Here is a 16,186-nt window from a genome sequence, read left to right as displayed (position 1 = left end):
TTTTTGATCTTTTACATTGTGTATAATGTCTATTGATTGTATTGTTTATTTTAATATTTGTGTACAGCGCTTTGTGACTGCCTGTCTGTGAAAAGTGCTTAATAAATAAACTTTACTTACTTACTTTAGTTGTAGGTAAAAAGGTAAAAAAAAACAAACAATATATACAGTGTTATCTTCATTTTAGATATCAAAAAGTATTTGCGGCTCCCAGTGTTTTCTTTTGCGTGGAAACCGGGTCCAAGTGGCTCTTTGGGTGTTAAAGGTTGCAGACCCCTGACTTGTGGCATAAAGAGCACATTAGTTTGGAAGTCGACCTGAGAGCTGGTCAGGTTCAGGTGAAGTCATGAACAATTCAGCACCGACTCGTCTTCCTCTTCATCCTTTTTTCTAAAGTCTGCTGGCTCTCACATAACAGCACTTGCTGACAACAGCAACAACAGGGTCCCTCTGTTTGGTGGGAACTGTTTTCTCCTTTGTACAGACTTTCTGCCCCTGCTGTGTTAATATGTAGCAGCCTGAAGTGTTTGTGTACAGCTCAAACATTCATCTGGAAAGGAAGACGGGGTCAGTGAGGTGGCTTAGATACAAGACTGTTAACACTTTACCCCTCTCACTGCAGTCGTGGATGAAGCGTTCAAATTTGAATGCAAAGATTTCTGTAAATACCAGGATGGGAATCTGAACAACAACTGAAGAGGAGCAACTGTGAAGAGGTCTCTCTTTGAATGTGTTTCAGTCAACAGTAACTTTAAAACCGAAGCAGTGCCCCAGATTTGTTTGGTAGAATGTGAAACATTAACACAGAAATGGATGAAAGCACCAAAATCATCTCTAGAGCAGAAAAGTTGAAATTCTCTTAAAGTTACTGTATAAACTTTTGTTTTGTTTTTACTTTGAAACAATAAAAACAACCTTCCACACGAGCTAAAACACACACCACCTCCTTAACCTCCACAGCTTCTATATGAAGCATTGACTTAATTATTGACTGCCTACTGAGGTTGTGGCATATAACGTCAATCCCCGATTCGCGCTGTGGCTTCAGGGTCTCCTTTTATCAGGCCTGGTAAACAGAATAACAGCCTGTACAGGCTGAATGACCCTGGCCGGGTCTAAATTTAGAGCAGCCTTTATTCTGCCTTTAATTGTTTCAAAAGGAAGCTGGCACTGTGATCCACATACAGTCTTTTCATTGAACGGCCTTTTAGAATGTGTTTTCACCACAGCCCATTTACCTCTTACTATAGGCCTACGCTGTAATGCAGACATGCACAAAATAACCTACTTAGTGTGCCATGCTATTAAATGCCACAAGGCTTTATGTGAGCGAGGTTATCAGTCTTTTGCACTGGAAAGCTGTTCAGACCTTACTTCTGTCCTCGTGGGAGTCTGGAGGCTGGGCTGCATAAACATGCAGCAGTTATAGCCTGTGTGAGGAAGGATAAACCAGGCTCCAGCACTGATGCTCACAGGTGTGTTGTGTATTAAAGCTTCCATTTAATATCTTACCTCGTGTATCTAGGTTTGTCTGATCTATCTGAAAGTAAACCATTTAAACACAGGTATCATTTTAAATCAGACCAGGATGCTTAATCTTTAATTAAATTTTAAAAAAAATCTAATTTTTTTAAAACCTGTTTTGTGTATTAACTTGTGGCTTTTTGTGGTTTAAGTTCTCAAGCTCAAGTTAACATAATTTCCAATATCTTCCCTGCCTGGTGTAAGCTGCTAATAAATTAACCAGAGAGCATAAGAGGTCACCTGAAAGCGTTCCAGAAAACAGGTTTAGTGATGGTTTGGATAAGTTGAAAGCATCGGCAGTACTGGCCCTGTATTTACTCGGTATGAGATCGACACCAAAATTTGCAGTATTGCACTGCACCAGTATTTGTTCATGTGTTGCATTTTCCCCACCCTCTGCGCACCCCACGTGATCAAAAATCAAGAAAAGAATGTTAAAATGGATTAAGTTATAGAAACCATGTCACAAATATTATTTTATTGTATAAAGTGAGAATTCAGTTTGAGTCTGGCAGCCATCTGTAGAGGCAGGGCAACCCAAGCAACTGGGCGACGTTGCCTCCCTCCGTGCCTTGAAGCAGCTCAGTCGTCGTCGTTTGCAGAGCGAGCTGTCAGCGGTCCGATGAGGAGGAGGACGATGATGCCCGAGCAGAAATAGCACAGCGATAACCGCCGACTATGGTAGTTTCTACCGAACTTTCGAGGTGAAACAGCGGCCGACCATGATGTGAGTATGAAGCCCGAGTTTTATTAGCGGGAGAGTCGCGGATTTTGCCATTTTTAGGACCGTTTATCCGCCGCCGCTGCCGTTGTCAACGGTAAGTTGACCGGTTTGCTGGACCGCTTGGCTCTCCGCCGAGGAGGTAACGTTGCAGCATTACCCGGTGTCTTTTCAGCTATTTGTTTCTCCTCTTTTGGTCCAGTAACGTTGACAATTTAACTGTAGCGATACATGAAATGAACCCTCGTCCCGTGTAAACAGTCTGCGGTGGCACAGTTCTGGAAGGGTCCCCATACATATATCTGCTGTCCAGCACGTAGCCGGGTCCCACGCCCTTGTTTTATTTTATTTTATCCTCAAGCACAGTTTAAAATCTTAACAGCTCAACCACACATGACTAATATCCGCATTGACATATCTGTATTCTATCTAATTGATAAAGTAATGTAGGTAACGTTATTTTCGTCGGGACTTTACGTGTGACAGCGGAAAATAGCCGGAGCCCACACACAGCTCCGTTATGTGGCAGTCTCCCTTTATTTTCATACTAATCGAGCCCAAAGATGCGGTTGTAACGCAAAGCAAGGCTGCTTATATGGATAAAACGTTAAAAAACATTGTTAATCGTAGTTGTTGTTAAGCTGTACTATGTGCGTTATATCTGTCTGATGTAACACTACCAGCCTTTAGCTGGAATATTAGCTCGATGTCAGCTTCAGACTAGCAAAAATGCTGCCGTTTGATGTCGCTAACTTTGAAGTCTATGAATGAACATTTAACGGTGTTTTCGAGTGGATTTCTTTGTGACTGACTCAGATGCGGATGCAGTTTATTGCAGTGAAAGCTGATTGAACAGTAGATACCGTTAACCCTGCGAGACACAAAGGAAATGGGCGATTAGTGTAATAGTATAACAGCAGCAGTGGTCAAAAATATGGTATTTACCGGAATAAGAACGCAGTGTAGGGGAAGTAACTGCGAGGTTGCAGGGTTAAGATTGTTGTCACTTTAAATCTAGCACAGAAACAGAATCTGCTGCAGGTTATTAAACATGGAGTGCGTTTCTTCATAGTGTATATAAAACAAAGTGCTGGGCCACACCTCATAATCTTTGAATTCAGGTGGTTAAAATCAACCCTGAGTGGTGTTATTGGAACGTGGGAGCCTTTAGGAACCACAGCAACTCACCCACAAAGTCCCAGATACAGTTACGGAGTGGGGTCGCTGAGTGCTGAGGGATGTGGCATAGGCATTAACATCAGCACAAAAACTGCCCTGGGAGCTTTGAGGCCAAGGAGCTCTTGTAGGAGCAATATGCAGGTGGCCCAGTACTTTTGTCCTTATAGTGTAATTGTAAATGGATACTTTTAGATATTAGATCTTTGTGTGAACAAAATTCAAATGTAAAAACGTAATCCTGTCTCACAGAAGTGTATTAACCTATGGTTGGAGTTCTAGTTATCAAAACATCTGATTATTATTTGTTTGTTCCTGGGCTGTCTCTAATTATTGCATGCCCTCACTTTCTTGCTCCAGTGAGATGCTTCATGGACCTGAGCTGAATACCAAATTACCCTCAAGCATCACGAGATAGCCAGTCTGCAGGATGGAGTCCCTGGAGGAATGACAGTTTCATCCCCTTTGGGTAACAAACCTTCAGCTAGAGAAAATGAACTGGGCCGGTGGATTCGTTTTTCTGGTCCTGGTGTTCTTTGTCACCTCGCAAACTGCCGGGGCCTCACAGCTTAACGCAGACGGAAACTACACGGAAACCGGTAACACGACAGACGAAGGATCTGTCCCCGCTGTGTTCACAAGCGTGAGCCAGATAATTGCCCGAGAGGGGAGCTGTACACTGATTGATTGCAATGTCACTGGAGACCCATTCCCCAGCGTTCAGTGGTTCAACTCCCACGGTCACCGGGTGGACACGAGCGGTGAGATAGACTTTTTTTTATTCATTATAAACCTGGTTTCCTGTTCTCACTTTCCCATTATAAAATGATCACATTACATTAAAGCAGCCCACTGAAGTGAGTGGTTCCTGACTGTTTTTCTTTTTGCAGTGACATTTTTATTTACTTGCAGCATCATCATTGTTACCACATGAGTTTAGGGTGATTTTCTTAATTGGAGTAAGTTAACCAGGACTTAGAAATCAGCATAAACACAACAGGTTTCTCCCCACGGGAGCTTGTGCTGTGGGCTTTAAACATTCTGAGCAGTCATCGTAAGAATCTAAAGACCAGAAGCGTTGCTGGCTCTGTATTCAAAAAGGAGTCTGACTTGTGTTCCTGGGGGGATTGTGGCCCAATTATTCTCTATTTTGTCTGGCAGCAGTGATTATTCTTTTTCTGATGGATGGTCTGTGTCAATTAGATTCAGGAAGCCTTAAACTAGTGATTTTCTTTCGAGCCCACTATCCTTTTGTCTGTGCTTGTGATCCGCCTTAGTAGAAACAGGGAGGGAGCAGTGGTTTGTTGTTTTCGCGATCCTCCTGAACCGACCTGTTGAAACCTGCTGTTGAGAGCGAGAGAAAGAGAAGCCGCAGTTGTTATTATGACCTACAAACCCAGAAGTGCGTCTATACCCACCACTCAGCTTTTCCCTTGGGTTACACTCAGGAATATAATTAGGGGCAGATAGATTTTCCCATACCTGGCAGTACTTCACTGAGCAATAAATGTAGCAGAGTCACTAACCTGGATCCTGTAAAACGAAGCCAGTTCACCATACCCAGGACATCTTTCTGTTATCAGGTCTCACTTATTGTAACATTACCAGTCAAACTGTCACAAGAAGCTGGTTATCGACTCGATAAGTCTACTCAGGGTTTATCAATGTAGCTGCCAACACTTTCAAATGAAAGAGGGGTGACGTTAGCAGTACCTGGCCAATCGGAAACATGCACAGATCTGCTGGTGAAAGTTCGATGCATGCTTTTTACAAAGATAAAGACTTAATGTTACATGTTAAACACATGGTAATGACTGAAGGGAGCAGATGTGGGTGTGTGAGAGGAAAAGGGCTGTATGAATGTGTGTGTCTGGCTTCATCAAAGGATAAGCGAAGGTCCAAAAGTACATATGTGTCCTGTTTTATGATCATATGTTAAGGTTAAAAGAACAAAAACTATTTTCAAACAGTTGAAACTGATGCTCATCCGGGAACAATAGCAACTTTTAGACCCAATTTAAAAAAAACAAACCTTAAACCTTCTTACTAACTCAGTGCTAAGATCTGAGGGATACTCCAGGAATAGTGCCTTTCCCTAGAGCTGATTGATCAGTAGTTTTGTACCTGTTGATCTCTTATTTTAAACAGAACATGCTCAAGAGCAGGTGGCAGGTGAAGCAAGAGTAAAACACCCAAGGTTAACTCTGAAGTTCCCTCGATAAGCCCCACATCCTACTTGGTAGCACAGGCTTCTGCGGTTTGTTAGCTCGTAGTACTCGGCAGCACATCAGTCATTTTATAATCCGGTGGTGGTGATAAAATTAGAAATGCTTGCCTCCACATGAAAAAGGCGGATGGGTGGGACACTGCTTGTCGGCCAGGCTACATTTCCTGAATGCCCATTCATCCTTCTCCTCCGGAGGATAGCAGTGTGGGAAATTGATCGTGATTGCCGAGTAGAAAGGAGCAGAAGTTGTTTTAAGACCTCATACTGCAGATTTGTAAAAGCCCTCTGCGATTTCTGTCCATCTCTTGCTCCCACACAGTAGAGACAGTGAGTAGCTGGAGATGAATGCACTAAAACAGCGGTCCCCAACCTTTTTTGCACCACGGACCGGTTTATGCCCGACAATATTTTCACGGACCGGCCTTTAATGTGTCGCGGATAAATACAACAAAATAAAACTAGTACCGGTACCGAAAAAAAGAAAATTTATTAATAACACACATGAAAAGACCAAGGAAAACCGAGTAAACGATAAAAACGATAACAAAATAACGCTGAAAACCGATAAAACCCCAGAAAACTATACATTTCACACCTGAGCCTCAACTCTCGTGGCCCGGTACCAAACGACTCACGGACCGGTACTGGTCCGAGGCCCGGGGGTTGGGGACCGCTGCACTAAAACGTTGCTCTGTGGGGGAAATATGCAGCAAATAAGGTCGTTAAAAACAACTTTCAGCCAAAGGTAGAAAACGGCAATAACTCAGGGATGTTAACTGCATCTGCAGAAAGACTGCAGAGCGACTAGAATGCACCTGCGCTGTGCTGGGCTGCAAAACCTTATCAGACAAGCATCTCTTAAGCTGAGCTCAGCACAAAGATTGGAATCAGGTTGAAACAACAAACGTTGTTTGGTCTGAAAGTAACAATGTCTCCACCAGCACCTCCGCAGCCCACTCAGCAATATGTTCATACAATGCTTTATTCTATACACTTTGGTCTACCTCACATCCACGGTCACTCACTAATTAACTTGGTATTACAGGTGGATGATATACTCTAAGTCATATTATAATATGTCAGCAGAATTTATGATATTTATGATGATATAGAAGAAGAAAAAACACTGACCGGTTACAACATTATGGATAAAGTAGGAGTGACGCAGTACAAGTTTAAATGTAAGCACACAAATATAACACAGCTGCTTAACGCTTTGCTTTAATTGTTCTTATTAATAATCTAAGCCTGTAACGCGTCAGGAGCTGCACAGTATTGTCACATAAAAATGAAATTGATATTTTCTGCCTGGGATGTTTCCACACAGTTACTGTAACTTTCATCCACCATTTGTCATATGGAGTGCAGCTAGCAAATACTCCAGCAAAGCATATCCTTGTTATGCTTAATGATGGGTTATTGTTATTATTTATTTTATTTATTTATCTTTGCCTCAAGTGGTAAAACAAGTTTCCACCTTCAGTGAACACCATAGCTGGACTGGCCATCGGGCATACCGGGCATTTGCCCTGTGGGCCGATGGTGATTTTTTGTTTTTATTTATTTTTATAACAGTATAAACAATGAAAGGTGATGGATTGGCCAGATGCTGGCAGATGTGTAAAAATAACTCAGTTGTTTGGTGGTGGCTATGGCGGAGCTGCCACAAGAGGCCAGGTGGATGAGGGAAAGGTGAGGCAGGAGGAGCAGAGACCCGAGGCGGGCGCCGGTCCGAGTGTCAGGTGAACTGAACTTCAGGTAAGAAGTTATGACCTGCAGTCTATCTGGGTCAGATATAAACCAAGTTTAGGTGGAGTTTATTTTCGTTGTGCTGACTTTTTACCGTCAGTTACAATAACTCGTACTGCGTAATAGCTAGCATGACAGAGTTTCTACGGCTGGGTGGGTGCTATGATGTTACTGATGGTGAACTTTATTTTATTCATAAAGTTAGTTAGTAGAGTTGCCAACCATCCCCTAAAAAACGGAATTGTCCCATATTCAGAGAAAATATTACGCGTTTCGTATTGAGGTGAAAAGGAACACAGTTTGTCCCGTACTTCAGCTAGGATGGAAAAAGACACAAAGCTGGAGTTTTTCTCTGTCTTTACGCTGTCAGCTATCTCTTCTTCTCTCATTCAATCATGAAACTCATCAATGATCAGCTGATCGGCTTTTCTCTCTTTATCTCCCACTTTGTGCCAGAAAGAGGAAACCAGCGGTTGTAGCGTTAAACAACAGCAGCACGTTTGATCAGCTGCTGTTAGAATTTATTTAATATTAATTTCTAGTATCAGCTGATGTTCGCTGGAAAGAAATACTTTTCTTTCTTACTCTCGTTTAAAATATCTAGCTTTTATTAAATAATTATCTGAATCTTACAACCAAAGTTTTTATCTGATGTACAACGTATAGAAATCATACATATACCAACAAGACAGTGTACATCACTGTCACAACAACATTTGTTTTCATTCAAAGGCTTTATGATTTTTCCTATAATACCTGGTGGGCCGGTCTCTAGTCAAAATGCCCGGGCTGATTTTTTGTCCCAGTCCAGCCCTGGTGAACACAGTTTTCTTCCAAGTATTCTGCTGTGTTGGAAGAGGCTGAAGCAACTCCCTGTGATCTAATTGTTTTGATGATGAGTGTTGTACGCACCAGCGAGCATAACCATGTGGAGCTGCTGTGACAATGAAGTCATCATGTGGTATTTTATATCACTTAAAAATGTATACAGGTATTGACAATGTGGTATGTGCTACCTCACTAACAAGCACGTCTTTGGACTGTGAGAGGAACTCGTCTGCTTCTCTGTCACTCACTAGAATAACTCATGAGGGTAAGAACAGCAGGCATCGAGCGCTTTTTCTCCTTTCCCTTTAAACCACACACAGGTGTTAACAGCACCACACTGACTCCAGGCAGTTTCTCAGCTAAAACAGCCACTTCACTATTCTAATGAGAACTGATACAGAACCAGCAAACATTTAGGCTACACACACACACACCCTGTATGAATCGCTCTGCCATGGATTTGACTGTAAACCACATTTTAATTAGACACTTCTCGAGTTACCTCCTGTGCTGCCTGACAGGTGCTGTTAGTTATCTGTCACCACAACTGGTGGCCAACCCTGTCACTGAGGTTATCAAATGTAGGCTAGCAGGGAACCAAACTTTATAGATGACGTCATTACCTGTGATCTGTTTACAAGTGGGTAAACAGATCGCTTGTGTGCCGATCAGTGCTGGAAACCCCAGCACACCGAGACATGTTTAAATATTGAAAGCATGGCAGGAACACTAAGGTCACTTCAGCTCTGCGCTCACACGCACATATGCAAACCACATGTTACCCTAAAATGAGTCAGCTCATTTATCTCATTAACATGTAGCACTGTTGAATTGAGCATAGAGGTGAATAAGAGAGTGCCGATGCTTTAAAAGACTTTCTGTACAGTAACAGGACAGGCATGAAGATAAAACGCCGTGATTTCCTGAGCGAACAGATTCTAAAACGCAGAGTGAGAAGGGATAAAAAAAACAGAGTGCTCCTCTTCAAAAGCAGCAGCTGCAGAAACACAGCTGAGGAGAGGTTACAGCAGACTCGCAGAGCAGGGAGACTGATGCATTAAGAGGATTTTCAGGGTTTAAACTCTGACTTCAGTAGGCCGTGTTGTACCACTGAGTGGTCATGATTCTAAATCTGGTCAGGATGTCCAGTTTCTGCTAAAACTAATGACGGGAATTTCTTTCTGCATGGTCTAAAATGTTTGGCAACCGCGAAGACGTCTCAGTCGGAGCTGCTGTGATAAAATTATTTTTAACCAGATTTTTTGATTGGGATTTAATTTACTCAAACATAACAGACAGCTTTTCTTATTAAATTATAGAAGTCTGTGAAGGTTCTCAGTCATCCAGGTCATCGTAGTCAAAGGAGCTTGCAAAGAAAAGCGTCTGGACTTCTTTAAGTTACTTGAAGACGTTTCACCTCTCATCCGAGAGGCTTCTTCAGTTCTAAGGTCAAATGGTGGAGAGTCCCAGATATAACCCTAGTGGGAGTGTCCTTATCATACGATAAGGTGGGGCCAGGTTTCACAATGAACTCACCCGAAACTCTGGCTGATTGGGACCCACACCCAGTTCCACACCTTGGCTCAGGCGATTAGAGGATCATCAGGGGGTCCTTTTGTCCCTCTGTGGGGGGACACTCCCACCAGGTTTATATCTGGGACTCGCCACCATTTGACCTTAGAACTGAAGAAGCTTCTCGGATGAGAGGTGAAACGTCTTCAAGTAACTTAAAGAAGTCCAGACGCTTTTCTTTGCAAGCTCCTTTGACTAAATGATAGAAGATAAAAATGTCTACATTTCTGTCAAACAAGGTAACAGAGTCATTGCCTTAAATAGACAAAGACCATTTGTGCCCATAAGTCACTCCTCAGAGGCTCAGTGTGGGCCAGGAAAAATCTCATGTTGTTGGCTCAGTCAGTAAGGATAAAACAGCCATGACCAAAATAACTTCCAAGGAACAGAATCTGCACGTTAACAGGGAAAACCAGCAGCAGTGACACAGTCAAATTCTTCAAACACATTTCAAACAGATGGGCCACAAAAACAAAAATCCTGCTTCTTTAAAAGTTTTTTTATTGGTCCGTGCTTTTACCGTGACCTTCTCTGTGTCTGCAGGAGGGAAGTGGTCGCTGCTCGACAACGGTGTCCTCAACATCACTGGCATTGAGTTCGCCGACCGCGGGAAGTACACCTGCATGGCGTCCAACGCGTACGGCAGCTCCAACTGCACGGTGACGCTGCGTGTGGTGTTCACCAACGGCGACATGGGCGTGTACTACATGGTGGTGTGCCTGGTCACCTTCACCATCATCATGGTCTTGAACGTCACGCGCCTCTGCATGATGAGCAGCCACCTGAAGAAGACGGAGAAAGCCATCAACGAGTTCTTCCGCACCGAAGGCGCAGAGAAGCTGCAGAAAGCCTTTGAGATCGCCAAGAGGATCCCCATCATCACCTCGGCCAAGACGCTGGAGCTCGCCAAGGTGACGCAGTTCAAGACCATGGAGTTTGCGCGTTACATCGAGGAGCTGGCCCGGAGCATCCCGCTGCCCCCACTCATCATGAACTGCCGCACCTTCATGGAGGAGATCCTGGAGGTGGTGGGGGTGGAGGAGATGAGGCACACCTTCCTCAGGCAGGCTCCCGACGGACGCCGGCTCACCTCCATCGGGGTGAGAGATGTCTTCACAATCCTGCAGGAGAGGGAGCGGGGACGCAGCGAGTCACCCGCCGCCGATTCCGACAACTCCTCCGATCACGAGCAGCCGCAGCACATCGCCATCCAGGTGTCGGTCCACCCGCCACTCGTTGTCGGCGGGTACAGCGAGGAAGCCGCAGAGCAGCCAGAGGCTATGGCGTCCCCGTCCCCACCGCCGTCGTCTCTTCACCACAATGAGCAGCCCGAGGACACCGAGGAGGTCGCTGCCGCCGACGAACCGGTGGCAAGCAAGACCCCCACATGCCAGGTGTTCTACGAGAGCCACGTGTGACAAACTGTGGCGAGCTCTAGAGAGACGATATGTTACCCTGCTATGCATTTCCACTTGAAAAAGGTCCATAAACATTCGTAAGTTCACATTTCGAAGAGAAACAATCAGTTGTATTTATCGTTTGTGAACAATCTCTCTAAACCTCTGCAGGCTCATCTACTGAAAATCAATCAAAAGGAGACTCTGGGTGCTTGAATGTATCCGGGCGGAGGAATATCAGTGTAAATGTAAAAGCAAAGCATTGTAAACGGGCATTTCCTGTGTTCTTATTTAAAGAGTTGTGGGGATTTTTCAGTTGGTAGTTTCTTACAGTGCTAGGGGTTTTTAACAACATACTTCAGAAATCTGCCTCGAGCTTCCTAGATCCACTCCAGAATTCACATCCAGCTACTGTCACAGCCTACAGATGCATGCCGGACTCGAGGAGCAATAGCCGACAGTCTGACTGCTTACTCATGATTGTACAGCTCTCTGCATCTCTAACAACATGGAAGTAAGCGAGGAGAGAGAGCACACACACACACTGGGTGGAGCTTAGATATGTTTCCTTTGAAATACTTAGAGTATTTTTATTATTACTGCCCATTTTGTGCTGTGATTTTTGTTTCTTAGTCATTTTTATCTTCTTACTAAGACTAGTGTCTTGTTTTCGCTTGAGTAGAGAAGAGCAGCTTTGCTTCCTTTGTGATTTTATTTTAATTTGACTCCTGACCCGATTTCTGCGTCTTCGTCTTGCTTCTGCAGAAGCTTTACAGTACAGTCGTATTTCTGCTGCATGTTGGGATTTTAGACATCTTTCTCTGGGACTGAAATGACTCATTTTGTTTGGCCCTTCGCTTGGCTTACAGTCCAGTCTGTGGCAGATATGAGTGGGCGATGTTCTGCTTCTTCTGGTGCTCTTGAGATGCTTCTCTTTTGTAGTGGAATAAAATGAAAGTGCTGTGCTTAAAATGATTCCACAGTTTGGTCTGATGTCTTTTTTCATTATCAGTCATGAAGTTGGCATATTAAATGGAACTTATTATACTCATTTCCAGCTATTACAGCAGCTTTGCATGATTCACAGTTCAAAGTAATCATTTATCACAAGCAACCCTGTATGAAATAAGCCATTATTAGCACCTCTCCATTTACACCAGTAGTTCTCAGCTTTTTCTGGTGTTTCCTTTTTTTCCCAACAAGCAAAAGGTTCCTGGATCAATTGTAGGAGGAGACAAATGTCTTTGGGGTTGTATCAGAAAGAGCATCCAGTGTAACATGAAAAAAACAAAACAAAAACATGGAGCTGTGGTGACCTCTTGTGAAAAAAATGGAACAGTCATCTTACTTCTGATTGCCTGAGAGAAGTGAAGCTAAAGCATCACGTGGCTGCAACTATGCCCTTTATTAATACACTAACAAAGCTTATTTTGAGCCATGACTCATGCAAAGTTACTCTAGTAGAATCAAGAATAAAAATCTAAGATGGAAGTGGGAGTAACTGACCTCCTTTAAAAGCTGAATAAAGACAAAAAGGATAAAAGAAAAACAAAGTTATTGAAGTTTTGGTCCTTTTATTCTTTTTCACTGCAGTCCAATAACAAACCATTCAAGGTCTGTGCTTTTTCCTCAACTTGAAATGGTATGCTCCCGAAGGCATTCATGTGAAAGGCGTTAATAATGCAAGTTAGACCTTTTTGTGTAATGGCTGTGGTAGCCATGGCTACGAGGCTGTGCCAGACACAGGTGATGGAGGAAACAGATCTCCTGAGAAGAGAAAAAATAAGTCTCATTTCTTTCAGAATGCAGGTGAACAGCAGCACATTCATTCAAACAACAAACTGAGAAGCTGCACACAAAATGTTCACACAGCTAATCCGATGATAATATGGATTTAGGTGAGAAAGCCCTGTTTGTTTTTGAATCTGCAAGAGGATCAGACGCTGTTTTGTGAATATAGGTGAACAGGGAAAGGACAGAGTCATGAATGATAGATGTGTAAGTGGATATGAGGAGACGTGGATCGCTGTCAGGTCGCTGAGACACTGGGCAGGGACTGCTCACAGAAGCTGGTTCATCTCTGGGAAACCTGAACCTCTCAAACTCAACCCCATTCCTGCGTTTGGGACAACATTATAAGATTTCCTGTGTGCACTAATTAGCTTCTGCTAGTCTGAGGACAAGAGCTAAATCACAAAGTGCAGTGCGAATAAACAAATGTCTCGATCTGAGAGAAGCATTTTCTGTTTCAGCAGCAGGCTGTTGCATTACACCTAAAGGGAACCTCAGACGCTTCAGTAAGACACAAGAGTTCATTTTAGACTTGAAATCCTTTTTTAACATCACAAAAAAAGCAATTAATATCTGTTTTACAAACATGTATAAACAAATAACTTCACGTGTCAGATTTCTTCCAATATGACAGAGCAGTTGTTGAGAAAGCTGCAACCACAGAGATTATTAGGAGAGACTGAATGAGAGAGATGTTTCATACTGTCTATGCACAGCAAATCATCAGTAGAAGAATCATCAGTGGAAACCTATTAGCTGTTTGTTCTGTCCTGCCACACACACACAGTGTCAGCGTGTCCTTGGAGGAAAGTGGGGTAAGATGAGCCAGTGGGTAAGTAGATCCATCCTAAATTTAGGTGGCATTTCCTGTTTCAACTGGCTCTGGAGGAAGAACCTGATAAAGTGGATAACATTCTTTTTTAAACAAGATTTTCTTTACATCATCAGTTTCATATCAAATTCTGCTTTTATCTTAGATTATATGCAGTAAAGTTATACCACAGCTGCCAGATGTGCCACATCTGTGTCAACAATATGGCAAATTATGGCTGTGGAGCAACATGAGAACAGAGAGTGAGTGCGTGCCTATCCCTGCTAATGTTTCTAAGTGCCCGACCAATAAACAACATGCAAAGCAGGGTGGAGAGTATTTGCACAGCATTTGACTACAAACAATAATGAAATCCTTACAACGTTTACAGTAAGTGATAGCTCGGTCTGCAGGTTCTTCCTCTGGCAAAGACCACAAGATTGCAACCACAACTCCAAAGAAAACCTGATGACCTGAAATACAAAGCAGCCATTACACGAAAGGAAAAGAGACAGCAAACCAGTAGTTACACTCACAGTTTATTAGGTACCTTCATGGTCCATGTTGGGATGACAGCATCACACATCTATGATTTGAATCTCCTCTTCCTCCGCATCTCAAAGCTGCTCTATCACACTGAGATCTGGAGACTGTGGAGGTTGTTTGAGTTCAGTGAACTCATTGTCATGTTCAAGAAACCAGTTTGATCTGAGCTTTCTGACATGGTGTGTTGTCCTGCTCGAAGCAGCCATCAGATGGTGCACTGTGGTCATAAAGGGATTGACATGACTGGCATTAATACTCAGGCAGGCTGTGGTTTTTAAATGGTGCCCAGTTGGTACAGAGGAGCTCAAAGTTTGCCAAGAAAATATCCCCAACATTATACCGCCACCAGCCTGGACTGGTGATACAAGGCAGGATGGAGCCACGCGTTCATGCAGTTGACACCAACTTCTAATCCTACCTTCTGAAAGTTCCAGAGACTCATCAGACCAGACGCCGTCTATTGTTGTCCAATTTTGGTGAACCTGTGAACTGTGGCCTCAGTTTCCTGATCTTAGCTGACAGCAGTGGCAGCTGACGTGGTCTTCTGCTGCTGAAGCCCATCTGCTTCAAGATTCAACATTCAGAGATGCTCTTCTGCATCGTCTACTATGGTTGTAACAATAGTTATTTGAGTTACTGCTGCCTGCCTTCAGCTTGAAGCAGACTGGCCAAAATAAAATCCTCCAGAAAACTGCTGCTCACTGGATATTTTCCCGATCATAAACCAGAGAGATGTCTGTGTGGGGAAAATCCCAGCAGTTTCTGTAACATTTAGACCAGTGTCAGTTTAAACTTCAGTAGGTCGTCTTGATCACGTCTACATGAATAAATGTGTTGAGCTGCTGCCATGTGATTGGCTGATTAGATTTAGATTTACAAACAGTTGATCAGGTGTACCTAATGAAGGTAAAAGCTTTCCTTTGGACCTGGTAACCTGTCGGTCAACAGGTGATGGATTTGTATTTATAGAGCACCTTTTTCTTTTTTGTAAGAATGAGTTTCTATTTTAATGAAAAGGGTAAATAAACTTTGTCTTCGTGGAAAGTTTTCTGAAAAGTCTGTCTGATTCTAAAATCGAGGACTTTTGTGAGCTTCATGACAGCTAACAAGTGGAGCTCAACAGCCTGACAACAAGCAAAACCTGCCGAGAACAAATCACACATCAGTCCACGTGTGCAACTTGAATCTTTTTTTTTAATTTAAAACAAATTTTAATCTTTACAGGTTTTATTTTTAATATACAATCAAACAATTGTTGTAATCATACATGAAATTCATTATAGTAATGCACAACTCTATCCAGACTACCCATAAATAAAAAAAAGAAACAAAAAAAAAAAAGAAAAAAAGAAAAAACATCGAGATCAGTATGAAACACAACGTTAGGCAACACCACAGGTAACAAAGACGATCCTGTCACACCACAGCAGGACAGTCACTGCAATGCAAAGACGGACACAGGAACACACACACCTCACTTCATTTCCCTTCATTGAGTGATGACGTTTGATTAAAAAAAAAAAAAAAAAGAGGGAGCAGAGAGATCGGGGTGTGAAAAGCCTAAAGAAAAAAAAAAAAAAAAAAAAAAAAAACTTGTGCCAGGCACTTGGCAGACGTGGGGAGAAAAGAAAGAAACCTGGTGTGATTGAAAGCGACAGACAGTTGCAGCCAGATGTTCTGCAGTTTTATTCTCTACAACCTTGAAAACAATGCAGGGCAAAAAGCAAGCTTCATCCGAGGCGTTAATGACATGTTAGACCCAACAAATACGCGTGGATTTAAGGTGGCGGCAGCTTTGGATCAGAGTACAAACTCTATATAAAAATCTCTCAAACTCCAACAAG

General features: G+C 42.9%; 1 protein-coding gene across 4 annotated transcripts; it reads left to right on the top strand.

Moving 5' to 3' along the window:
* The first annotated feature begins 1,962 nt into the window (after positions 1–1,962).
* mfap3l (microfibril associated protein 3 like) lies at positions 1,963–12,169 on the top strand. Of its 4 annotated transcripts, XR_015717206.1 has the most exons (4): positions 1,963–2,251; positions 3,782–4,182; positions 10,341–11,278; positions 11,366–12,169. XR_015717206.1 is itself a non-coding variant. In XM_087836424.1 (3 exons), the coding sequence occupies exons 2-3, from the start codon at positions 3,915–3,917 to the stop codon at positions 11,213–11,215; spliced, it is 1,143 nt and encodes a 380-aa protein (XP_087692550.1). In that variant the 5' UTR covers positions 1,963–2,251; positions 3,782–3,914; the 3' UTR covers positions 11,216–12,169. The 4 variants fall into 4 exon arrangements, 3 of the variants coding, with proteins under 3 accessions (XP_087692550.1, XP_087692553.1, XP_087692556.1); XM_087836424.1 differs by having other exon boundaries at positions 10,341–12,169; XM_087836427.1 differs by having other exon boundaries at positions 1,963–2,342; positions 10,341–12,169.
* Positions 12,170–16,186: the final 4,017 nt, after the last annotated feature.

Source organism: Neolamprologus brichardi, chromosome 3 (genome assembly GCF_056152115.1).
Source record: "Neolamprologus brichardi isolate AB-2024 chromosome 3, ASM5615211v1, whole genome shotgun sequence".
NCBI classification, from domain to species: domain Eukaryota; kingdom Metazoa; phylum Chordata; class Actinopteri; order Cichliformes; family Cichlidae; genus Neolamprologus; species Neolamprologus brichardi.
The sequence above is the reverse complement of the archived record's forward strand: the minus strand, read 5'-3'. Positions and strand labels throughout refer to the sequence as shown.

Coding starts and splice junctions, on each gene's coding strand:
- mfap3l (XM_087836424.1), top strand. CDS start 3,915: ATGAACTGGGCCGGTGGATTCGTTTTTCTGGTCCTGGTGTTCTTTGTC. Junction 4,183..10,340: donor TCACCGGGTGGACACGAGCG/GTGAGATAGACT, acceptor CTGTGTCTGCAG/GAGGGAAGTGGTCGCTGCTC.